Source organism: Chamaea fasciata, unplaced genomic scaffold, assembly GCF_029207755.1.
Source record: "Chamaea fasciata isolate MVZ Bird 193981 ecotype frontalis unplaced genomic scaffold, bChaFas1.0.hap1 SCAF_25, whole genome shotgun sequence".
NCBI classification, from domain to species: Eukaryota; Metazoa; Chordata; class Aves; order Passeriformes; family Sylviidae; genus Chamaea; species Chamaea fasciata.
This window is the reverse complement of record NW_027094110.1, coordinates 3,882,259-3,908,104: the sequence shown is the minus strand read 5'-3', so window position 1 is coordinate 3,908,104 and position 25,846 is coordinate 3,882,259. Positions and strand designations below refer to the sequence as shown.

At 49.0% G+C, this 25,846-nt stretch overlaps 1 protein-coding gene across 5 annotated transcripts; it reads right to left on the bottom strand.

The window, feature by feature from the left end:
• Positions 1 to 1,791: 1,791 nt before the first annotated feature.
• BRPF3 (bromodomain and PHD finger containing 3) lies at positions 1,792 to 25,706 on the bottom strand. 5 transcript variants are annotated; one of them, XM_066204108.1, is made up of 13 exons: positions 24,826 to 25,706; positions 18,399 to 19,801; positions 17,303 to 17,459; positions 15,756 to 15,887; positions 13,701 to 13,829; positions 13,028 to 13,340; positions 11,679 to 11,942; positions 11,025 to 11,528; positions 9,339 to 9,432; positions 8,176 to 8,273; positions 6,756 to 6,853; positions 5,176 to 5,330; positions 1,792 to 2,802 (listed from the first exon to the last, which is right to left on the bottom strand). In XM_066204108.1, the coding sequence occupies exons 2-13, from the start codon at positions 19,781 to 19,783 to the stop codon at positions 2,619 to 2,621; spliced, it is 3,513 nt and encodes a 1,170-aa protein (XP_066060205.1). In that variant the 5' UTR covers positions 19,784 to 19,801; positions 24,826 to 25,706; the 3' UTR covers positions 1,792 to 2,618. The 5 variants fall into 5 exon arrangements, with proteins under 5 accessions (XP_066060205.1, XP_066060207.1, XP_066060208.1 ...); XM_066204110.1 differs by having other exon boundaries at positions 11,025 to 11,525; XM_066204111.1 differs by having other exon boundaries at positions 15,756 to 15,884.
• Positions 25,707 to 25,846: the final 140 nt, after the last annotated feature.

Below are 25,846 nucleotides of genomic sequence, written 5' to 3'. Positions count from 1 at the left end.
CACCCTGAACTCCTGCTGGGCCACCTGGGCTTTCCTGGCGGGGGGGAGGCTCCCAGTCCCTCCCTGCTCCCTTTCTGTTCCCAGTGGGGGAAAGCAGCAGGCCCTGAGGCTGGGGCCAAGCATTTGACAGGCAGAACCTTGTTGCCAATAAAACTCCAAACAGTATCCCAAGAAATCACTTTCCTAAGGTGGAGCTGTTTTTCTCAGGCATTTGGACTTTATGTTTATGTGTGCCTTTTGTTTTTTCCTCTGAGAAAACAGAGTGGGCCTTAGTTTAACATCAATTAAGAATTTTAAAAACTCCAAGCAAACAAAAAACAACCCTACAAACAAAAACAGCACAAGGTTGGACCTCCGTGCAGCACCCAGTTGTGTCACCCTCGGCACAGGGGACACAGGACGTGGTGGAGGCAGGACAGGAAGCCCCTCCCTGTGTCACCTCCCTGTCCTTGCTCTTCCCACCTGCACCTGGCACCACGAGGATGATTAAAAGCCATTACGGTAAGTTCTTGATTTCAGGACAACAATAGCAAGGAAGAACTCTTTCTGAGAGGGTGGTGTTTTGTTGCTTTGTTTGTTTTGGTGTTTTTTTTTTTTCCCATACATTAGAACATTTATTTCTCAGAGAGAAAATATAGTCTCAGACAGTCAGATTATAGTAGGTAAAATTAGCTTTTTTTTTTCTTTACAAGCATAGATTTTCTTATTACTTCTCTTATACCATCTGATATAAACAATTCTAGAAAGCAAATAAACTCACTTTCTACAATAAATAGAGCAATCTGTGCTTTACAGCAGACTGACAGTAACATTTAGGTTCTGTAGCAACAACAGGATATCAGCCAATCCAAATTCTAAAATCATTTAAAAAAACCAAACAAAACCGAAAACAAAAAATAAAATACCAACTCCCAAGACCTTAAAACATATACACAGGTCACTAGTCCACAGCTGAGCTACCACCTGGAAAAGTGTATGTTCCTTTAAATAAATTACACTGTGTGCATATAAAAGACCCAGCAACACAACTGAGGACTTCAAGAATGGTGACAATAGGTCTAAATAATTTAGAACATTTTACAACTATATACACAACATCCTTCCCTAGCCAAACTCCACGGGCATTATTATCACTATTAATATTTTTACAAACTCCTATGCCCCATCTCTCTATGTTAGAGGAATCTTAAAATTCCTTCCAATGCAGTTCCATGCCCCAATGCATAAGAAGTGGTATTTTAAAAAAGTAGAGCAAGTAGAAATGGCAGTGATTACTCCCTACTATTCATTATCATTAATTATTATTATTTTGACTCCACATTCTCTTCAGTATGAAAAAGTTAAAAATAATAAAAAAATACTGAGTTAAAAAGCAAAATGATGATATTCAATCTATAATCTTGCTTTGCACCTTTGGCTCTTTAAAATGGGAAAGCAAAGAGGGATATGCAACAGAAGAGATCAGAGAAATCATAAAGTCCTTGGCTAATAGAAAAGATTTAGTCACCAAGTTCCCAAACATCAGTTTGTCCCCGTTTTTTTTTTTTTTTGCAATGCAAACCCAAAGCAACAGGGATTGTCTGGGTTTACCTGGATGACAACACTGGAGACCCACACACCAGGGAAGGATGTGCACGTGTGGGAGAAGGTGAAACAGCAGCAGGGTCGTGTGCTCTGGTCAGTGCTTGGTTTCAGTCCAAAATGTGGCAGAGGAAAGCGGGGAGACAGAAAAGGGGGGGGGGGAAAAGGAAGAGGAGCCTTACACCAAATGTGCATAAACCAACACAAAAGATGCATCTCCCTCCAACCCTGATCAACCTCAGTGCCTGCAGAGCTGCTCCAGCTCAACAGACACCTCCAAAATTACTTCTTAAAAAAGGAAGTTACCTTTTCTTAGGTACTGTGCTAAGTCATGATATGAAATGTTACTGCAACAAGCAGAACTGAGACGTGAAGCTACAAAATCAATTTCTAGGACATACATACAGACACAGGTCAGGTAATTTGATTTTCATCTTTAAAGCTCTGTGCATCTGTGCATGAAACTGTGCAGGGGGGAAAGGTTACCAAAATCTCAAGCTTTTCTAAATGCAGTGAGAGAAATCTAAACATGAAAACACAATGTACGTAGGCAGGAGAGTCACAATCAGAGCTCCCAGCTACGATTCTGTGCAGTTTTTATGTGACAGGACAACGTCATTTAAACAAAAACGAAAAGGCCAATGATGGTTAGGGTAAATTTGGCACAACAAAGTCCAGCTGGGATTTCTGTAGAGAATCCTGGTGGTGCCAGGTTCCCAGGAATTACCTGGGACTGGCTGACGACTCAAAACCCTGGCAGCACAGGGGAAGCAGGGGACGGTGCATGAGGTCCAAACATCCAAGTGCTGCGTGCTCTGCTCACTGCAGCAACTCACCTTGGCTCCTGTCACCTGTCAGCTTTTCCCACCTACCTCACTCCCTGCAGACTACATTTCATCTCCTGCCAGCTCTTCAGCAAGACACATTCAGGAAGAAGCTGGACAAAGGGGATTTTTTTGGCACATTTCAGGGTACTCAGAGGAGCGCTGACAGCTGCTGGAGGTGAGGAGGAGCAGGAGGGCTGGCCCCAGCAGCTCTCACAGGTAGGTGGCTGGGATGAAGGGGTTGTCCCCCTGCACCCGGCTCAGGTGGATCATGGCTCTGTCGTAGGCCACCTGCACCGACTTGCGGATGCTGGTTTTGCGTCCCTCCATCATCTTCAGCTTGTCCACGGTGTCATCCACGCCCAGGGGAAACACTTTGTCCCGTGGCAGCCACTGCCTGCAGCAGAGAGGAGGGCAAAGACCTGTCACCTCCTCCCCAGGAGCAGTTACCCTCACCTAATGTATTCATTTATCATCAACACCCCACAACGATGGCACAAATGTTTAAATCCCTGCATTTGACATAGAAGAAGCCCCTGCAGCCAAAATGCCTTCTGAGCACAGTCTTCTCTCTCCTTGGAGCCCTTACTCAAAGCTTTCAATGCTCCTTGGAGCTCAGGGGAAAGTTGGAAATTCCTGTGTTCCACACAGCAGCAAACACAGGGATGTCCATGGTGCAAAGTGAGTTTTTATCCCGAGGAAAGCCCTGTCTTGTTCCAAGAAGCTGAAACCATTAGTTTAGGTGGGTACAACTATCTGAGTATCATCCAGAACCAGGATGACACATCCCAAGCCCAGCCTGACCCCAAAGGATTCCTTTAACTGCAAATGCCTTGTCTGTAGCAAGCTTTTATTGTGTGGTCATTCGTCCAGGTCAACTGGACACTGAGAAATGTGTCACCCACCTCTCCTAATGACATCCAGCCCCTTGGAGCTCCACCTCAGCCACTGCTGGCACAGCTCAATGCATCTCCCACTCAGCCAATATGGGCAATCTGGGGCAGCTCAGCCTCTCTTCACACAAAGGTAACAATTTCAGTCTTTGCCACCCTTCTGCAGCATCACTGAAATCAATCAAAATTAGATCTGACTCCAAGAGGGGTTTTTAGTACTTTCCTGAGGCACCTCAGCTTCCCACAAACTGCAGACAAGGCTCTGAGTGGGCTCTGAAGAGAGTAAACACGCAGCAGAGCTTGTATTCAACAAGAGCAGGGCAAAGCCAAGGACATGTTTACTTTTATTGGGAAGATAGCTTCAATGACAACCTTGGATTCAAGATTTTGAAAACTGATGACTCCAGCAAGAGGCAGCATGGCAGTGCCATTGATTTTCTGCTACCAATCATTAGTCTCTCTTTGCAGAACATGCTCTTTATCAAGTGGTTCCTGTAATCAGGAACGGGGGAACAATGCAGTGTGCTAATTAAAAGCCTCAGGACTTTGTCTCCCCACACCTCTTTTACCCAGAGGACACAGACACCCTCATCAAGTGATGTAAACCCGGTCCCCTTCCCAGTTTCCCAAGCAGATGGCAAATACTTCTCCCTTTGTTGCACCTTGTCCCCATCTCTTCAGACCCCATCAAACACTGCAGCAGCCCCCAGATGTCAGGGGAAGCCTCCCCAAACACACTCCTCTGTGTGTTTGGTTCTGCTCTATCTTCCCTCCAGCCCTGGCAATGTCCACCCCCTTCCTCCAGCCTTTCCCTGATCTCTTGGAGCTTCCCTGCTCCAACCTTCACAGGCAGCCAGCACAAACCTTCCCCAGGAGCAGGGCTCTTCAAACACCACAAGGCTTCTTTTTAAACTCCTGATATGTTATTTTACAGAGGCAGCAGAAGAAAAGGCCAGCCCAGCTCTCCTCTGTTCCCACAGCATCCCAACAATCCAGCATCCACTTTATCCACAGCATAAACCGTGTTTCTGTGATCCCAGCTGCACACAGGTCCTGCCTCCCGTGTCACTGCTCTCGGGTCATGTTCCCATGTGGGATTTATTTGCTGGTTCAATAATCCAGTGGGCTCAGCATGCAGCTGTCACCTCTTCCAGCATAAATCTTCAATTTTACAAATTTCCCATTGTTCCAAACACAGATTTTAAAGACTTAGTGGTAGTTTTAAGGCTCTTCACTGGTTTATGGCTTATTTTATCTGGCTGGTTGGCTGTTACCACGTGAGCATGGTCAGCAACTAATCCTAAAATCAGCAGATTCATCCTGGCTGAAGTGTAACAACAAAAGGCCTTCAGATATTTTTCTTGCTTTGAACCTATGTGCTTATACCTACATTTTCCATCTTAAATAAAAATCTTGATTTGAAAACTGCTGGTACTCAGCACCTCTGAAAAAATCAGCCGAGGCTAAATATGAAACAAACCCTGCATTTTGAAAATGTTAGCCTAGAAATTTTTGGCAAATCTTTTATGCAGCACTGCAACAGACTGCTGGTGTTCTGAAGTCAAATGCTCCCTGTAATTGGCTGTAAATTCTCTTCATGTGCTTCATGTGATGATTTTATGTGATTTTTGTGGTGATGTGAGCTCTGGGTGAAGGATGCTGGACTGTTCACTGTGGAAGTGGAGCTGTCAGATGTTGTGCTCCTTGGCCAGGAAAAGCAGGCTGTCTTCCTGATTTAGACTCCTCTTGCCTGCTGCATGTTTAAATCCCCCAATTTACATGTAACATCATCATAATCCCTCTGTGCTCCCACATCCCAAAGACTGTGTTAAATCTTCCCGCTCACACTCACCACGGAGCTGCCTGCACACACTCACCAGGTTCTCTTGTTGTCAAAGAAAAGGACAAGGAAGAGTTTTTCTCCTGCCTCTGTTTGCCTCTGCTCCCCCAGCTTCAGGACATCCATGGGGGGCACAGGGATGGGGACTCCGTTGTGCAGCAAACCCTCACGGGGCATCTTGGGGTCGATAATCTGGGGACACAGGGGGAGGATATTTAGCACAAAACCCTTCCCAGCAATGAACAGAATGCATTATTTTTCTGTCCTTTTAGTGTATCCAAGCTAGAAAAATTATGTCTGCTTTGGGTGGGTAAGCAAATTTGCTTGGTTTCAGAGTGTCTCTCTAAAAAAATTTGAGCCTGAGGCTTCCCCTGTGGGAGAGAAGCCAGTCAGTCCCAAAGCCCAGCACCCCATCTTGAAAAAGGGATGTGTGTGGTTCTGTGTGGCTGCAAATGCATTTACACTAATGTGTAACTCAGTACAAACTCAGTACTATTCTGTTCAGCAAAGGGTTTCCCTCCCTCGCACCAAACTCCAGATAAACGTGATGCTCCTGCTGTAGTTCCCAGGCAAAATGTGATTTCACAACAGCTCCATTCTGGAACAACTCAGCTGCCATCAGTGGCATTGCTCAGATTTACACTGCCTTAGATCAAAACCAGGCCAAATATTTTGAGAGTTGACAAGCAGTGCTGGCTCCATCACGCCAGGGGAAGAGAGACTACAGTAATTCTGAAGATAAATCACAATAAATACATCAGTTCTCCCCCTATAAAGCAGAAATGTCCATGTCCACGTTTGTGCAATGTCAGCACAGGAGGAGGAGAAAACAGCAAGCGGGTGGCTGCAATACTCACTCTGTTCTTCTGACCCTCCTAAGAGCTTGAAAAAGTAAGACTGGCTTTGACATTGGCCATCTGTAGGAATTTATTAAGACACTTTGCCACCACAACAGGCTGCTATAAAAAAGCCTTTTTAGGAGGCAGTCTCAGTGGTTAAATCCATTCTAAGCCACAGTTTAACTCTGGCTGTAGCCACATGGAGAACTAAAACTGCTTAGGATGGCCAGCAGATCCTGGGATGTTCCCTCTTCTGGGCTCCCATTTGGATGAGGGCCACCCTTCCAGAAGAATCTGCCCTTTTTGACGGCATTAATAGGCAGATAAACAGTAAGAAATCACATTCAAGGGACATGCATATATGCTCATATTTAAATCAAACATATGGTTGTTCAAGAGGATGTAGACATGACAGGGCCAGCTGGGCACCTACAGATGGGGCTGTGCTCACCAAAGAGGGAAATGTGCAGGCAGCAGAACCTGGTGCTGCATTTATAAAATTTAGGTCTTCTCATGCCCACAGTACTGATGACTCTCCTCAGAGCAGAGGAGAGTGAAAGAGCTCCTACCCCTGACAATGAGAGACCAATGCTTTATGACTCCTCTGCAAAGCTCTGAAAGAACGAGCACAGGGAAAATTCACCGTGCAAAGGGGAAAGGAGAAAAAACCCCAGATATTACATGATTTTGGGAAGTTTTCCTTTTCTGTCTGGTTACAGTGCACAACAGAACTGTGTCGTGGGCTACCTGAGCTGCAAGGTGAGGTTGTGGCACTTACCAAGGCAGGGTAGGAGGGATAACCACGGCACTTGGCCCACACGAGCTCCAGGGGCTCCAGCTCAGCCTGGCTCTCAAAGGACATCAGCAGAGGCCTGCCTAAGGGACAGCAGGAGACACAGCTTAGGAGTTGTTACCAGCCAGAGAGTTACGAAAACACAAAAGGAACCACACTGTCATCTCACCCAGGCCTCACTGTCTCAGCAGTAATCAACTGAAACAGGTGAACTACTGTAGTACTTAAAGCACAATGACAAGACAAAAAGGAAAATCACTTGTTTGTATCTATATGAACTGGGTGTTTATGATAAAACTCAGCATGTACCAAACTCCAGCCTTTATGCTCAGGTGCAGGCAGGTTCAGCACTAAAATAAAGTCACAGTCTCCTAAATCATGGGCCTGTGCATGCAGGAGGCTTCACATGAACTCTTCAACACAGAACATTAATCAAACTGAGTCACTGAAATCAAATAGCCCCACAAGAGATGGGTTTGGTCATAGATATGAAATTGGCTGGTCCTGGTCCTGGAAAAGGAGCAATCTTCATTAATGAAAAATTTACAGCAAGTACTGCTTGCTCTGGGGAAAATGTTGAAATGTTGGCATTGGAAACTGAATCTAGAAAATGCTGAGTACAACCCAGCTGAGCACCCTGGCAGGACAGATCTGATGTGCTTCTCCACTACTGCACTCCAAATGTATTCTTTCAGCAATGAAATTATATTCCAAACCCCAGAACTGTCCCACTGATTCCAGTTCTCATGGCAGCAGCCTCACTCTGTGAGCTCATCTCCAAAGCAGACACACAAGGGCCAGGATAATAATGATTCTCAGAGAGCCACGACAAGAGCCAGCACAGAAAGGCACAGGAGTACCAGGGCCTCCAGCATAAACCTGCAATGACACACCCTAAGAAACACAACAGTCAGGTTGTGTGAGCACAGGAGGATGGTGCACTGCCTGGGGGAGTACTACAGCAATGTGACAATTTTACAGACCTACAACACAGCCTGACAAAGACAACTTTGTTACAAAGACCCTGCAAGCAACACCAGAGGGAACAGCTATGAAGTCATCTCCAGAGAGACCCCTCTCATAATTATGATTTCCTGTTTGTGTTACACCATCATTAAAGAGAACTAGTCCCAAAACAGGAGGAAACAGTGACAGGCACATTACACACACCAGCCCCTACAGAAAGCAGGCCTCCAAGGAGAACACAGGGCACAGGCAACCAGGACAGGTGGAAGCAGGAAGGATGTTCTATGCAATAAGCTAAATCTGTAACAAAGCAGGTAATAGTGCCCAGGCAGGTCCAGCCTGGGTCGTTTGTGCAGGACTGGCTCCTGGTGTGCTCTGAGATGTGTTCCCCCTGGTTCAGGTGGGTCCAGAGCAGGGGGTGCTGGGCAGCAATTCTCACCTGAGCCACTGAAATCAGAGTCTCCATTCACACCCTCCAAGAAGGGCACCCGAGACAGAGCCGGCTTCCCTCGACTCCGCTTGGGAGGCATCAAACCACTGCCAGGAAGATTTGGGAAAGTAGAGCATTAGGAGAAAACAGATTATCCTGGACAACAAAGACAATGGATTCCTCAAACCAGGTTAAAGTACTGAAAAATTACTGCACTGGTGCATCACTGACACGGAAAGGGCACTGAATACTTGTGCAAAATGTGATCTCTTCTGGTGAAAGCACACTGGACATCATCCCAGCTTTGCCATGAGCCATGAAAAGGCCTCACAGAAACCCAGCTGTAAGCATGAGGAGGACACCCAGTGAAGGCTTCATGCCTGAGAGCTGATGTAATGATGCCTGGAGCTTGCATGAGCTGCACCAGTTGTGTACAGGCTTGAGAGATGACACAGCAGCCCTCCAGTACAACTCCAGTATGAAACTGGACTTTGTCAGCCCATATCCTGAACATCCTTTCACCCCCTTACTACAAACATTTCAGAAAATGGACTACCTCCACCTCGAGCAATCATATTTTTTTGCATATTGTAGTTTCATTTTTTCTTTTACAGTTTTCTAATAAGTAACTTATTGTAAGTGATTTTGCTGCTGGAAAAGAAACACTGGAGAAAAGAGTAAACAGAGCTGTTCCTGAACAGAATAATAGCACAAGTTATCCATCAGACATCAAAAGATGTCAGGTGCTTCCTTTAAGTCTGTTCTATCATGTTTGAAGCGCCCAGTTCTGCTCTGAAACTTCTGAGAGGAAGACAGCAGCTGTTTAGTAGGTGGTAAAAAGTTCAGCTTTACCTGCAGTGCTGAACTGAAAATCTGAATTCAAGTTTTTCCAAGTTTTGGTTCTCAAGAACTGCATCAACAGAGAGGATGCGCATGCACTGAGAAAGAGCAGTGTAAGCATTCACTTGCTTGAAAAATCAAACACTGCTTTTGGGACCTGCAGCTTAAGAGGACAGGATGAAAACTCAGCAGCTTTTTGTGTTTTAGAGTCAACACATAGATAAGTAACAGTCTGGGCTGGGTTTGGAGCTAGGAAGTCAAAGAACAGAATCAGAGAGATTAATCCAGACACAGAAGGTGTTCCAGGGAACAGTTCTGCCTGGGGCACTTACCTGCAGGCCTCAAACACCAGCCCACTGCCCAGGGCAGAGCTGCACTCCGAGTCAGAGCCACTCCCTGCATGTTTTGCAAAGCCATTGGTCACTCCTGCCAAGGAGACAAATGAGAATGACAAGGAGTGACCCCTGAGAGCATCCCCAAGCCCAGAGCAGGCACAAGGAGCCAGGTGACCCTGGCCTTCCCCCAGCCCACGGACCCAGCACCCTCACACTCCCACGGGCTCACAAGTCCAACAGCCACACAAAGGGCAAATTCATGGCAAAGCCTCTGGTGGTTTTTTCCAGCTGTAAATATGGGATTGTCACAAAAAGCACATTCCTGGGAAAGACCTTGTTGTGAAAATCCCCATCACACTGACCTGCTTCTGCAGTAACACAGATTCATGACATCAGACACTCCCTCTAGTTAGGAGAAATCAATTGTGTTTGAAATTGTGGAGGGAGCTGGAGCTGAATCACAAAGCAGGGGTGTAACTCAGAAAAAAGCCAGCTGTGCTGTTTCAGCAGAGGATAAATGCTACTGTCCATTATCAGTGATTTTCCAGCACCCTGCCTTTATTACCCCTTTTTTTTTTAAGTTCAGCCTCTCATTCTGACCTCCGCCCAGTGTGAATGACAACTTTCTGCTTTAATTACCAAGAGATGATGATGGTGAGTCCCTCCACTCTTTGGAGAAGTCATCTGTGTTTCCTTTCAACTGTCCTGACAAGTCAATCCCCACATTCCACTGCCTTCCTCCCAGTCTCAATATTCTTGTAACCTTATGATAGCCAAATAACTACAAGATAATATTTGAGGTGTAGGCTAAGTCAAACCTTCCTGATGGGAACTGTCACCACAATGGCTGTTCACACAGAATTAAAAAGAAACTACAGTGCTGTCACTCAGATGTTTCTTTCCTCTTCTATCTTTCCAAATTTCATCTCAGCTGCTTATTCTCATTTGCAGATCTAATCTGAAAAGGAATTTGCTTGGTATTTTAACTAATTTTATTTTAACTCCAGAAGCGATTTCAAAGTAATGTTTAAGTTACTCCACAGTGTGAACACTTCCAACTAAATCCATCATTTCTGCAGCAGGAAACACTCACTCCTAGGAGTGACTAAGCCAACACAAACCCTTCCACACGGGCAAGAATGCCAACACCTCAGCCCAGAGTCTCCAGCCAGGCACTCAACAGCTTTTCAACCAGCTGGGCACATTGGCTTGCCCTACAAAAAATGGAAAAGTCCCTCTAACAGCAGCCTGGCAGATAGGAGAGTTACTTCTGACTGCCCTGGGATTCATCTTGGTACCTTTAAATGTCTAAAATGAAGGTGACTAGAGATGAGCTACGATAACAAAACCAACATGTACAGTCAATGGAGAAGTGCAGCTCATTATGGACATGTCTGCCCCGTTTACAAACATGTGAAGAGATGCGGCTTTCACCAGGTTATGAGGACTGGACTCTCCTCTAAGCATAAAGTCAGTTCTGGGTGTGTAGTTTGGATGCAGAAGTTTTTACTCAGCCCCAGGATTTTCCCTTCCTCAGCCCCATCTCACAGCTTCCAGAAGGAAAAGGAATCCCAAGGAATTACAGAACCAATTACATAAAACCTCTGAGATCACTGAGTACAACCTGGGACCCAACACCACGATGTCAGCTGGCCCTGAGCGTCACATGCAGCCTTTCCTCACCTCTCTGTGCTGCCTGCCGGGGTGACTTCTCCCCACTGCTGTCACTGCAGGTCCTGCTCTGGGGCCGTTTCCGCGCCTGTCGCTCCCCGTCGGGGCAGGAGGGTGAGCGCCGCCCGTCCTGCCTGTGCTCCTCCCCGTTCTCCAGGGAGCACTCCAGACCCCTCTGCAGCTTCACGCCGTTCTTGGCTTTTTTAAAAAGGACAGACGTCCTCCGGCCCACGCTGCTGAGGGCGGGGCTGGCAGGGCTGTCCGCAGGGGGCAGGGCCAGGCCGTTGAGGCCGTTGTTGGACAGCAGGCGCTGGAAAGCCTGGCTCTCCTGCTGCAGAGCCTTCTTGTCAAAGAGCTCCCTGTCCGACACCATCCTCCTCGGCAGCTGGTTCAGGGACCTGCTCTCACTGATGGGTTTGAGTGTTGGAGGGTCCTGCAGAGAGTCCAGCTCTGAGAGGGTGGGTGCAGGTCCTGTGGGCTCCAGGGTTGGAGGTTGCGGGAGCTTGGCACCATCTGCTACAGGAAGAAAAAAATCTGCTTGAACATTTTAGCAAGAGTCACTCCCAAAGCTACCAACAGCCATCCCCATCTTCCACTAAGGTCACAGGAGAAACAGCAGGTTTTGACTGCTGACGAGAGACCTGGAATCAAAATCCTGCTGCTCACCTTTCTCCCCTTCCTCATCCCCTTCCCTGGATGTTGTCTCCAGCCCCTCCCGTGGCACAGTGTCCCCGTTGGGCAGGGCCTTGCTCTGCTGCTGGGCCAGTTTGTGGCGGATGGAGTTGATCTCGCGCCGCAGGAGCCGGATGCGCCGCGTCCGGGCGCCGCTGGAGCGCATGGTGCTCACCGTGTCCAGCTTCTCCAGCAGCTCCTTCAGCTGGGCCTCCAGCGACAGGTGAGCCCGGTTCTCCGGGACCAGGATGTTATCCACTGCAGCACAAGAGATGGGACAGTCAGGGGAAGGGGTAAGGCTTCTTGGAGAAGCATCTGGGGCCGGGGCCAGGCCTCATTCCCTTTGATGCTGTCTGTGAATCAATCGTTTTAGCATGGGGATTTAGCAGTCAAGAATCGTGGAACGTGGACTTCTTCCTTTGGATAAAAAGCAGCTGATTCAACTTGCACTGTCCCTCAGATCCTGTTACTGCCCCAGGGGCAACAGTGAAAGGACATGTCTGCACCCCACACAGAACAGCTTGTGGTCTAGGCCCTTGTCAGAAACCTATTTCGTTGTCAGATTAAATGACAAAATCAGACCACAAACATAAGTGGCCAAATGTGACATATCTGCCATTCCTCTGGCTCTGCTGGAGGGCTGGCATCCACGAGAGCAGCACAGACAGCTGAACACCTACACAAATTTCATAATGACTGTCCATCTGCACCCAAGAGGGCTTCAACATTTAGGAACCAGATGGCACACTGCAAGCTCTGTGTGCCTGATGGCTGTACTAAGTTTAGCCAAGCTATTCAACCAATGCTTTGGAGCTGCATCTCAAGAGTGCTGTGGGAATGGATGGGGTTGTGTTGGGAATGGAAAGTCTCAGCTAGAAGGATTGCTTAGGTCCCAGTACCGTCACCCCTCATCACTCCCTTTCAACCCTTAGGGCTCCATCTAACCCAACTGCTGTAACATCCTGCCAGTTTACAAAGTATGAGCTTTCCCCAGAGCAAAAAATTCCCAGCCCCACCTTTGCAGTGCTCTTTAAAATAGCGAGTTTGTAGGACATTCCTGGCACAAATCGAAGAGCACGGACAGTTTACAAGGCTGTGCCAACACAGACATACACTAGGAGAGCTGGAGATAAGCTGCACCTAGCATAGAGTGCCCAGCTCACCTGAAATCCCACTCTCTGGGGGTCTAAGGGAGTTCTATATGTGCCTAGGTAAACAGTTGGCTAGGAAAATTCTCCTATGCAGAACAACTACGATTTCCATGCAGACCGAACGACGTGCTCAGAACTAAAGCTATGATCTGCCTGAAGGGGGGAAAAACAAACCCATTAATGATTACTCACCATCCTCCCAAGAAAAGCGGTAAAAGTCGTGGGGCTTGGGCGACTCAGGCAGGTGAATCCCCACGCCAGCGTCAAAGCCGATGCTGTCGGCCTGGCGCCGCGCGTGACGCAAAATCGCTCCCCCGAGGTCCCGGAGCCGGACAGCTGCTCGGTGGAAAATCGTGTCTTTAGCATTATACCTCATGCAGTTGGCAACTATAAGGTTAAAGTCTTCCTCAAACTCGTCCAAGGTTCGGTACAGGTGGGACTCCAGCTTCCGCCTCATGGTGGAAAAATCCATTGGGTTGGAAATGAATTCCAGGTAATCTGGAACCTAAACATATAAAACCTGTACAATTACAAAAACCATTTACTAGCCAACCAGAGCGCACCCATCACAAGCACACTTAATGCCCTTTCCACAGGCAAGGGGCAGCAACAAATGTTCATTTCTGTGTCACCCAGGCAAGGCAGACTCGCCCTGGCTCTGCAATACATTACTTATCCAAGATGCACTAAACTTCCAGAAAAAAATACCCTTTTTTTGGCCTCGAAGCATACACACATCATGAGTCCTTTTTGAGATAAGTTTTTGAGACCAGTTTCTGTCCCAGCTTTCGACAAGGTGGTTTGTGCTTTTGCCCAGCAATATCTCATCTACAACCCGTTAAACACCTCCAGGAAAGAGACTTGCCTCGTTCAGGTTAACTGGCTCTGTGAAGATCTGGGCAGCATCCTTCTCCTGCAGCAGGTCCAGGGTTGTGCGGAGCAGGACAGTGAAAGGGGTCAGCTGCAGCTCCATGGCAGCCTGCTGCACCTTGACCTGCCAACAGGAACACAGCCATGAGGACACTCACTGAGGGCAGGATCTGTGAGTGGCGCCTCCCTCCAGATTCTTCTGAATCATCCCCCCCAGCTTTACTCAGTGGTGGAAACCTGAGGCCAGCATTGTAAAATATTCTCCATGTACACTGCTCAGTCCAATCCTTTTACATGGAGAACTCCTGTTTATTCAATCTCACGAAGTCAAAACAAGAGGAAACCCCAGGAAGTTAAAGGATACTACAATTAAAAATGAAAACAGGCTTTTCACGCCTGGTGAATTATCCTGGAGAACTCCCTGCCTCCAGATACTGTTATTATGCCAATTAGCAACACAATATAAAAATTAAAAGTATGCAGGCATTTATCTGAACAACATCATCTATAATTAGACTAGAGAGCAAAAACGAAGTTAAAGACATAAGCTCTCAGACTTCAAGGCAGAAACCAAACAACAGTGGTTAGATGTCTGCAAATTCCTAATACAGTTCCTTCTATCCTTTAGGAAGTCTCTAATACTGTTTGATTTCAAGCAAACAAGTTGTAGCACTGAATATCTCTTGCACTGAAAATCTATTCAAAGAAGACTGGAACAGGATAAAAGTATTTATTCATCTTTTAACATCTTCATTTCTTTGATCTTATAATCACTTGTTATGTCATTAAATCAACACTTCAGTAACAAAGGTAAGCAAGTCTTTTTTCACAAAGCAAACTGTATTTGATGTGCTCAGCAACAAGACAGCATCAATGAGAGAATGAATATAGAGAGGTATAAAGACCACACTTTTCCCCCAAAACAGGAAAAAGGCCAAGCAGAGATGCACAATTTCTGCACTCATCTAAAGGCTGGGCTGGGAGAGAGCCCAACAAGATACACTTTTCTGCGGTATTTTATCCTTTTAAAAAGCACACCATAGTTTCCATTAGCTTTTATGGATTTAGCCAGTTGTGATAGGGTTATATCAAGATATCAAAAGCAAACAAAGCCCAAGAATGACTTTTTTTTTTTTATCCTCCTACCTAAAATATGTTCACACAGCAATGAGGGCTGAGCCACTGATGTAAATCAAGGACAATGCAGCAAACGAACCATCAAGAGGACTCCAGGAAAACTGTGGGTGGTTTCTGGCCATGAAAAAATTGCCCTCGGAGGAGGGGTGATCACAGAGGATGCTGCTTTACCTCTCTCTGCAGACAGCCTGGAAGCACCCAGGCAAGGCCTGAGGATGTGTACAGGCTCACTGTGTGCCCAGTGAGCCTTTCCGGGAGCTCTCCTGGAGGATACTCCAGCCAGAGAGAACAGTTGTGTGTGCAGCAACCAACAAGATAAGGACAACAAAGACAGACAAGCCTGGCAAGCATTGGAAACAACCGGCAAAACTTTGGAGATGTGCACATAGGTCAAAGGAGAAATTGGAAAATTTAGTAAATGGTCTCCATCTTAAAACTTTTTCCTCTAAAAATGTCCTTAAGAGGACAAACTACAGGAATTTTTAGCTTTAGAAATTAAGAGCTGAATTGTGATTTAGACTTCTCTCTGGAGAAGGTGTTACCAAACTCCTGAAATAATCATGTAAGAAACCTAACTTCTATTCTGCAAAACATTTGGTCCATGCCCAGAAATAGAAGGGGTTCTGTAGGTCAGGAATCAAATCCACTATTAACGATGCAAATACATTTTGCCAGCACTCTGCAGCCCAGCCCTGGTTCTGAGGGCAGAGGCTGCACAGTGCAAACCCGTGACTGGCACAGGGAGGGGTGGCTCTGCACACCCAACGGAACCTATGAAAAGAGGAAAAGGCTCCAGAAAAACTGTCATGCTCCTCCTGTGCCTCCTGCAGCACAGAGAGCTTGCATGGGACTGAAGTTAAGAGTTCATGGGACTGAAGTCAAGAGCAGGAACTCGACAGCCAGAGCTCCCTACCTGCTCCCGTTTGAGCTTTTCCCGCTTTCGGATGAGCTCGATGAGCAGCCGAGCCCGCTCCAAGTCATGCCGGAGCTTCTGCCAGTATTTCAGCTCCTCCTTCACTGCACTCGTCTTCTCATCCTGCTCCTTCTGCAAGACATAAGTGGGGTGAGATAAAAAACACCACAGGCTTCCTGTGTTTCCTTCTTTTTCTAGGAATCCTCTAGGAATTGCTCTGTGTCTTCCTCTTACTGCCCTGTCTCTTGTTCAGACCATGTCCCCTCCTTCCTCCAGCATTCAGTTGTCTAACAGAGAGAACATCAGCTTTTCTAGATTTTACCTTATCTGTGAAATCATCCCAAATTATCCTGCAGCTTCACCCTGGCAACACACTTCAGTGCATGCTCATTTACACCCTCCCTGCTTTTACATCCAAGTTTACTACAGAGGCTGGAATTTTTTCTGTGCACTGGAGCAGCAGCCCAAAGCATTTACGGGACGGGGACCAAAAGCAGGGGAAAAAAGAGCTATTCTGTAACCCATAAAAAATAGAGCCATGGAAAGACATTTGCCAAGAATGGCCAACACTGGGAGATGAGCTCACACCTTCCAAGAAACAGTTCAGTGGCTTCACAACACAATCATCCTTCCTCTCCCAAATCTGTAGATTTTTTAGGATTTGGATGATATACCTCCAGTGCATACACTTTCACATGATTGCCAAGAGGACAATTGCTTCACAAGACCTTCACGGTTTATATTAATAGGACATTTATTTCTAAGAACTTATGGTAAATTGCCAATGTAGTACACCAAGGAAATGCTGCACTTTCCCAAGCTCTGCACTGAAGAGTGGGGAATTTTTTTATTTAGCACCCAGAGCAGTTTTCTTCCAAACCAAAAGCCTATAAATTCCCCCAACTACAATAAAAATATGCATGTACATTTTATACATTCCCTACTGACAGGCTGTGTTAGAGGGTAGAGTCCTATTGCTTCATTACTTCAGCAACTACTCATGCCAAATGCAGTGCTGCTTAATAGCACCAAGCTAAAGTGACTACAGGTGCCAGCTCAAAAGAGGAACCAAAAGAGTCCAGAGCTGATGATTATGTCTAAATGTGCATGGGATGGAGAGAAATTGAAGCTGCAGGAAGAATGACCCCAACCGGAATTTGGCCATAACTCTGTGGAGTTAAAACCCATTTTCTTTACTCACTCCAAGGAATGTGTTTTTATCATTCATATATGAGATCATTCCACCCAGGACCCATCACACCCTTGCACAACCCTGGGTCTTCTGACTCAGGGAAAAAGCACCTACCTGCTGTCTCACCAACCCCAACTTTAACGGCATTGTGGATATCCCACTAATACACTCAGTTCTTCAGGCATGAGCACACCAAGAGGAGACCGAGAGAGACTTAAATCTGATCTTTTCACCCTCGCTCCCCTCCCCAGGCATGTGTTAAGCTCATCTGCCTCTGGGAGCCAAGCTGTGTGTCCTGCCACGTGTCCTAGGACACCCTGTGAGCTCAGCTGGGGAGCAGCTGCTCCCTGGGTACCTGCTCGGCATTCCTCTGGGACTGCAGGTGCGAGTGCAGCCGCCGGATCAGGGGCACCCCGTTCCTCGCCTGCCGCTTCAGCAGCCAGTAGTTGTGCAGCCTCTGCATGAACTGGTTCTTCCTCTGCAGGGAGAGCCCACTGCAGATCTTGTTCAGCCTGAAGGAAGCACAGAACATCATGGAGCCAGCTGCAAAGCAATCATGGCTTTGCAGACCCTTGGGTGTCCTGATGAAGCTTTGCAGTGTTGTGCCAATGCTCACTCTGAATGACACAGGAGCTGGGACAATCTGGGATCTCCTCACATGCAGACAGATGTGCCCCCTTTTCATACTGGAGGGTCCCAGCAAGCACTTGCCACAGCACAAAGTATGAAATCATCAATTCAGCTCCAAGCCTTCATTTCAAAACTACTTCCCATATCAAGAACCTTCCAGGGGCCATTTAAGTTTGATGTTATTAATCTGAACCCTGGGAAATTAACTTGACAGGAGTCCAGGAATAATAGATCACCTATTTTAACCTTTGCTTATCTTACTCATGGTGCTTTATCAGCCCATCTGTTAAAACAGACACAGCAAGACACTTCCTAAGGCACCAAACAAAAATTCAGCACTACCTAGTCCTGCATGAGGGAGAGCTGAGAGAAAAATACAAAAATAAAGCCAAAGTCAAAGCTGCTTGCAACACTGTCAGGTTTGACATGCTGTGTAATAAAAGGAGGAATTAAGAAACTATGAAACGAGATCTCAAAAATTTTAATAGTGGGGTGACCCCTACCTACCTACCAACCTGTAATGCCTGAAGTATTTTTAAAATGCCTTCATGGTAGATGGGTGTTTGCCATTAGAGACCACCACAGAGTCTGCATGACACAACAACCTGGGATGGCTGCTCAGCAAAGCCAGAAAACTACAGTGACACTTGGAAGAAACCCAGCCACAAGTTATGCTGCACAGCACTCTGAACACAGTTACTGGTACGCCTTGAGTGAAGATTCAGTGTTTCCAAGGTCAACAATGAGAGGGACTGAGTCCTTAAAACACACCCCGTTCAGCTACAGCTGTCCAGCTCCTTCCCTAAACACACAACACTCACCTGTAAGAGGGAATTTGTGCAACCGTCACCACGGGCACGGACGAACGCCCTTTGGTCACGTCACCAGGCTCCTTTTTGATCTTTTGCTTCAATTTCACTTGGTTCTTCTTCACAGACCCTTTGGGAGGGCCAGAACAGGCTTCCTCCTCTTCCTCCTCCTTCACAGTGACCTCCTGCCCATCACCACCAGCAGCTGCAGACCCTCTTCTCACCGTGCCAGGCGGGGAGTGGCTCTCACAGTAGGCAGTCTTGCGCACGGTGAACGTCGTGCCGTTGATGCTGGTCTCCCTCATGGGCTCAATCTTCATGAAGAGACCGGCTCTCTGTGCACAGGTGACGTGGAAGGCAGTGTAACAGTTCACCTTGTGGCATTGGATAGCAGCTCCCATGCCCTTCTGCTTGCAGATACAGCATGTGAGCTTCCACCGAGCTGGAGGGATGTTATTGATCCCTTCGATGGGCTCCAGGAACACAGTGTTTGCAAAGCAGACCTCTGGGATCCAGATGGCACAGACCACGTGAGCCCAGCGGCCATCACTGGTCTGCTTGAAGGCTCCCCCTTTGTTTGGGCAAAGGACACAATCCACAGGGCGAGAAGGGGACTGTAAGCAGCAGCGGCAAAGCCACTGCCCCTCGGGGATGTAGGGCACACCGTAACACTCCTGGTGCACGGCCAGATTGCAAATGTCACAGAACAGGATGACATTGCTGTTGTGACACTCGTCGTCCATGCAGACGCAGCAGAAGGCATCCTCATCAATGAGGGACTGCTGCGCCCCATTGTTCCGGCTCTCAAGGTACGACTCCTTTTCCAACCGATCCACCAGCAGCTCAAAAGTGTCAGCAGAAACCGTCCCATAACCATCAGCCCTTCTCTTCTCGTTGACCATCTCCAGCCATGCCAGATCCTCCTCATCCATGTCATACTCCACTTCTACGTCGAGGTCCTCAGGAGGCTTTTCAATGTACCGGTAGTAGGCAGCAGGGAGGGGAGGGGCCTCTGGCTGGCTGAAGGAGTCCACCACACGGAACTTGGGCTGGGGCAAGTGCAAAGACAAGCCTGGCGCATGTTTGGAGCAGGACTCCTTCTTCTTGCCTTTGGAAGGTGTTTTCCTCGATTTGGAAGTGAAGAGGGGCTGCTCACTGTTCTCCTTGTTGCTGTTGCACTCGGTGATGTCCTGGGCAGTCAGCTCGTCCTCGGTGATGAGCTTCAGGGGGTCGTAGATGCTGATGCGGTGGAGCCGCCCGTCGATGTCCACCTCCACGATGCGCTGCGCCTGCGCGTAGGTCAGCGTCTCGCGGGTCGGGGAGCACTTGAGGCTGTAGGGCGAGGGAGATCGCCTCCCCTCCAAGTGCTGCCGGCACCTCCTCCGAGGCTTCCTCATCCCTGTGGTCCAGAGACCCTGGGACACAACAGCACAGAGGACAGGGTAAGACAAGGAGACAAGCAAGAAGCAGCACAGACCGAAAAACTCACTCAATGCTGCAACAGAGCGAATTTCTACCAGAGACTCCAGCAATTTCAAGCTCGCTGAGTTTTTACACCTTAGATACAGGCAGGTGTTTGATAGATCAGCCATTTCTTGCAATGTGTCCCAGAGCAATGCACAGCACCTTCCAACTTCCTCTATTTGCACCTCAGATGTACATTCCACCCCACCACCAGTGAGAAAAACTCAAAAGTAATTTGACAACACAATACACAAACTGTCTGCTGCGCACCCAGAGCAGCAAACCACTCAGATCCCTTGAAATTCAAACATCGTTCACATCTTCTTGCACCGTTCACACATTAAGCTCACACAAATCAACAAGTTCCTCCCTGGTCTTTTGCCTGTGACTTTTACATCCCCAAATGTGCTGGATGTTTTCCAGGTGAAAAGGAATAGACCATTCAGGTCTTGTGAAAGCAGTTTCCAATTTAATTTTTTTTTTGTCAGCTCCACATGAGAAAACTAATGGTTCTCCCTCAGACCAGGAGAGAGCTCCTCCAAGTTTCACAGCTTAGGGCTGCCACCACCAATCCTTCCACTCTGACACTGCAGATGCAAAAAAGGCCCAACAATGAAAAATCATCCTCCAAGTTTGCTTTTCCTTCTCTCAAGGGTCAGAAACAGAACCAGAGGATGAACTGAGCAATGCAGCAGAGACCAGATGTGCATCTCTCCTGCTCTTCCACGAGGAAGCAAAGAGGGATAGACATGGCAACAAGCAGCACGGATCCCAATGGACTTACAAGCTGTGGCGTTTGCCCCCCTCTGGAGCCACAATCCCCATTCATCCACCTGAGCCACCTGGCTATGGAGAGTCCACAGGGCTACGAGCAGGAAAGCATCAAGACAGCTTCCAGCACCAGGAGCTGTGAAATGGCATTTGCTCAGAGCCTTAACAAAAAGCCCCAGCCAGCTCTGCCAGCACAAACTGCTAATCAGCAAGCTAGATAATTAGCTGAGAGTCGCTGCTGACATTAAGGAGGTGCCTGTCAGAGGGGAGCAGAGGAGAAACCTGGGGAGATGGTCTGGGGGAGGATTCAGACATGGTGGCAGCAGCTTGGTGATCGGAGGGCGAAGGAGGGAGCTGGCAAAGCGGGGAAGCAGAGGGGAAGCCAAGTGAGTAATGCAAGAGAGAAGGGCAGAGTCAAGGATGGGAACATGACTTATGGGAATAAATAAGCTGAGGCTGAAAGAATTCGGAAAGGAGACAAAGAAAAGCAAATGTAAATTCTCTGTGAGAAGATAAGCCAGCCCAGAGCTTATCTGTTGCTATGCAGAGGCCTGAACCAGTGCCTCACCCTTATTTAAAGCAATCCACACACTCAGTCTCTTTCTGTGGGACCCACAGACAAGGAAACACACCACAAACCCCCAATTTGTACTCAGCCAATGCAGTATTTGTGCTCCATGAAGGACATAGTTCCAGAAACTCTCAACTGTGTCCCACAGCAAGCAGCGTCTCACAGGACCAGGACTTACAGGAAGTCCAAGCTTATTCCACAAAGGAGCAAATTCCAGGAGCAATACTTTTTTTCAAGTACTGGTTCTTGAACCATGAGATTAAGCCATGACAGCACCTGTGTCTTAAGAAACAAACAGGCTCTGGGAAAGATTTCCAAACTCTCCGCTGCATCCACAGAAATAAGCTACAGGTGCCAGTTTCAGTATGCACACCCATAACGATGGAGCCTGTAAATGCAATTTTACCTCACATGTAAAATAAAAGATGATAATTTCTACCTGCAAATGTAAGTACCACAAATTTTGGTGGTACCTTTGCCTTAAAACTTTAATCAGTCACTTGATCCACAGACACCCAACTGCAGCCATCCTAGTTGAACTCCAATGGCTTCAATCAGTAAAAAAAGAGGTTATAAAGGCAATTTGATCATCAAATGAAAAAAACAAACAAACAAACAAATACCAAACCAAAAGAAAATCCTGCTGACAAATAGCTCTGTTACAATTCAGGCTGGTACAAGCAAAGGGGATATTGGAGGCAAAAAGATACACGGAGGATAAAGTAATTATTATGAGCTGACCACACACATCATTAATATTGTGTTCAGGAAAAATGAGGCAATAGCCAATTGCTTGGAATGCTGAGGGACAAGGAAATTTCAGTGAAACAACCACCTGAAGGAAGGGCTCTTTTATCTGTTAATGGGAAAAACAGGCATGCAGAGTTCCTTTAGTGAAACAATCAGTGGATTTCTAGACAAATTACCCCAAAGTGGGCTCTGCACCACAGCAACCAACTGCCATAAAACAACCCATTTGTAAAACACACAATTACTTAGCACTATGAAGAAGCATCTAAAATGACATGGAAATTGCAGCCAGAGAGAGCTGAGTGCCTGGAATGAGACATACACCTGGATATTAGGAGAGACACCTCCAAAATACCTTAAAAGCAGCAACAAAATAAACTCAGACGCTCTGAGCTGAGCACTGTGACCTTGTCTACAACAACAGAAACGTCTAAGCAGGAACCTAAGAATGTTCTGATTCCCCTGGCACACTTGAAAACACCTCCCAGCTACACATAAAAAGGAAACCCTCTGCAAACAGCACCTGTGCTCACTGAAATGCTAAAGGCACTCGACATGAGTGGGGTTAAATGCTATTTCAGCCCATGCTGATCCTGTCCTGCCATGGACAAAGGTTGCTGACGTGAAAGCAGAAAGTTCAAACAGACATCCCTTTGCCATTGCCACAATATGCTTAAGGCATTCCAAAAAGCACCAGTCAGCTATTTCTACTGGGGATTACAAAGGGAGCAGGAGGCGAAGTTCCCAGAGAGTGCAACTGAGCAAACAGGGTGGCTACAACTCAGAGAGCTGCTGGAAATGAATTTAACTCTACCCCAGGAGCTCCTTCAGGAGTGGCTTGATTCTCCTGAGCAGCAGCCTTCACACCTGTGGGCAACAGCTGTAATAGGTGACTGAAAAACCAAGTCAGGATACTTAAATGTACTAGAAAGGGGCCTAAAGCTCCCCTAGAAAAAACAAAGAGATCAACATGTATGGAACAACACCACAGTACAGACCCCTATGATACATACAGCCTGGAATATTGAACACAAGTGGGTCCTCTAAAGGAAAGACTGATTTCCACACATTCAGTGCTGCCTTGGCCACCTCCAAGGGTCAGAAATCCTTTTCTCGCACTGCAGAAGACCTCAGTCAGTCTCCTTCCCAACTGTCCTTCATGCTGCATTCCTTCCTTCCAGATTTCCCATGCTGAACTACCAAGGACTCACTTTACAGCACCAGGTTTCTCATGTGCAGAGGGTGCAAGGCTGGAGCTCAAGGCAGTGCAGCTGAGGGAGTTTCCTGGCCCTTTCTTTTGGCATAGCTCGGTGATCCCAGTGAAAAAAACCAGGTCCCTCAACAATGAAGAACTCCAATGACCTGCAGCAAAAAGGCCACCTGGACTTTGGCATGCAGCAGAAGATGGGAACAACATGGCTCTCGTTGGACTCTGGTACACCATGACTACTGGCAGTGGCTACAGCCCCTATAGCCCTAAAGAGCTTGGGGTTTGTTGTTACCGAAGGCTGCCCCTCTTTGGGACACGAAGCCAAACATGAGGTCTGGAGATGTTCCTCAGCACTGCTCTCCTGCACCAACAGCCACTGAGCTCCATGCAGCCACTGGGATTTAAAACCCGCTGCTGTGCAATGGGGAACAGACGCCCACGGAGCTATTTAGGAAACACATAAAAAATAAAACTGATAGATAAAACTGATGGATGCCAGAGGAAACCTGGAGCAGTTGCAGCACCCTCTCCACCTCTTGCCAACCAGAACACCAGCAAAACTCTTGCTGCCCTCAACCATGTCTCTTCATGTTCCTGCCAAGTCTGTGCTTGCCATGGGCCCATGGTCCCCTCACACACCTGCCAAGGGTTTATGCTCCTCACACCCACATTGATGCCTACAATGAAGCGTGTCGGTGCTCAGCAGATGTGACGGTGACCTGCCTGCCCAGGCACATGCCGAGATCCTGATCTTTATCAATGCCCTGACACTTCTGTAACCACGTCGACAGGAGACGCACCAGAGGCCCTCGCTCTGGAATGGAAAGGGTGTGAGACGGGCCGTGGATGAAGTATCAGGTATAAAGTCTGCGTTTAGCAACAGATGGGGTGCGCCATGAGCTGCGTCTGAGGGAACTGTCACATGCCACGAGCTGCGTCCGGCCACAGCAGTCACTGAGGGAACGGCGACATGCCCTCAACTGTCAGGCGCCGGCAGGCGCTCCTCTCGGGAGCTATCCCGCGCACCGAGAGCTTTTTTTTCCGCAGGGAACTCCAGTAACAGCCAGCGATTTGGGCCAAGGCACAGCAGGGACCTGGACAAAAACGAAACCGCCCCGGCGGGACCGAGCGCCGGCCCGCGCCCAGCGCGCTGCCCCCGCTCCCCTCGGAACCGCCACTCTCCAGGGGGAGGGAGCGGGCGGGGGCGGGCAGCGCGAGCGCGGCAGGGCTGCGAGGCCACTGGCTGCCGCCGCCGCCCATCGCAGCGCCACCACCAATGGCAACGCGAGGCTCTGCGGGGCTAAAGGCGGGTGCGCTCGGCCCCGCCTGGGCCAATCGCGTGGGAGAAGGTGGGCGGCACCCCCGCCGCGCCGCGAAGAAGGGGGGGCCAAGATGGCGGCAATGGGGGGGCCCGGCTGATACGGCGCTGCCCGTTCCCCGTCCCCGGGCGGTCCCCGTCGCTGCCCCCTCCTCGGGGAGGGATCGCGGGCCGCTCTCGCCGCACGGAGACGGAGCGGGTACGCGGGAGAGGCCCGCAGGCTACGGCGCACCGGGCCTCCCGCGGCTCCTTCCCGCCCGCCCGGTCACCTTCCCGCGACCCCGGCGCGGGGGTGTGTGAGGGAGGAGAGACCCCCAGAAGGAAGGGTGTCGCGGCCTCCCGCGCAGAGCTTTACCTGGCCGGCTCAGCGTGCCGCCGCCGCGGCTTCTCCACCGTTGCCGCCGCCTCTTTTTGGGGGGAATTTTTGTTTTTGTTTTTCTTTTTCTTTTTTTTTTTTTTTCTTTTCCTTTTTTTTTTTTTTTTTCCTTAATTTTCTCCGCCTCCCCCTCCCCTCCCCCCTGGGGCGGACGGGCTCACCCAGCCGGCGGCGGGAGGGGAGGGCACAAGATGTCGGCTCCGTCCGCTCCGGCTACCGCCGCCTCCTCAGCGCCGCCTCCTCATCGCCGCTGCCGCCGCTGCTCCCGCCGCTGCTCCCCGCCGCTGCCGCTCCGGCCCCGGTGCCGCTTCGCCCCCCACCACCCTCACCTCCCCCCCGCTCCCCCCCGGGGCTCCAGCGCCCCCGACGCTCTCGGTGCTGTGGAGGCGGGGGGGGGGGGGGAGCAGGGGACACACGCTCAAGATGGAGGCGGCGGCGCGGGCCGGCCGAGCGGCGGGGAGAGGCGGCAGCCAGCGGCCAGGCGGGGGAGGGGGCTCCGCGCTCCGCTCCCCCCGCGGGCAGGCACCGCCCGCCCCTCCCCGGTGCCTTCCCACACCCGGGCCGCGCCGAGCGGGAGGCCCCCGGGGGCCGGTGGCGACGGCGGGGCGGGGGGTCCCTCCGCGCTGCCCTCATGGCTTAGGCGGGGGCCGCCGCTGCCCGTGTTCCCCCCCGTGCCCCGTGGCTGACGAGGCGGCACCGGGGGATCCGCGGGCTGCCCGAGCCGGGTTACCCCTGCGCCTCGCCTGCCCCCTCGGCCATGGCAGCTCGGGTACCGCCGTGCGGGCCATCCCGGGCCGGCACCTTACAGCCGGGAGCCGTCAAGCCACGGGAAACGAGGTGGGATTTTTGTCCCAGCCTCATTTGGGGTGTCTTCGTTTTGCAGCCCCCTTTTTTTTTTTTTTTTTTTTTTTTTTTTTTTTTTTTGCCGGAGGCGGTGGGGTCCCAGGAAACACCCTGGAGCATTGCCAGGTGCCAGAGTCCAACCCGGCTGCACTCCCAG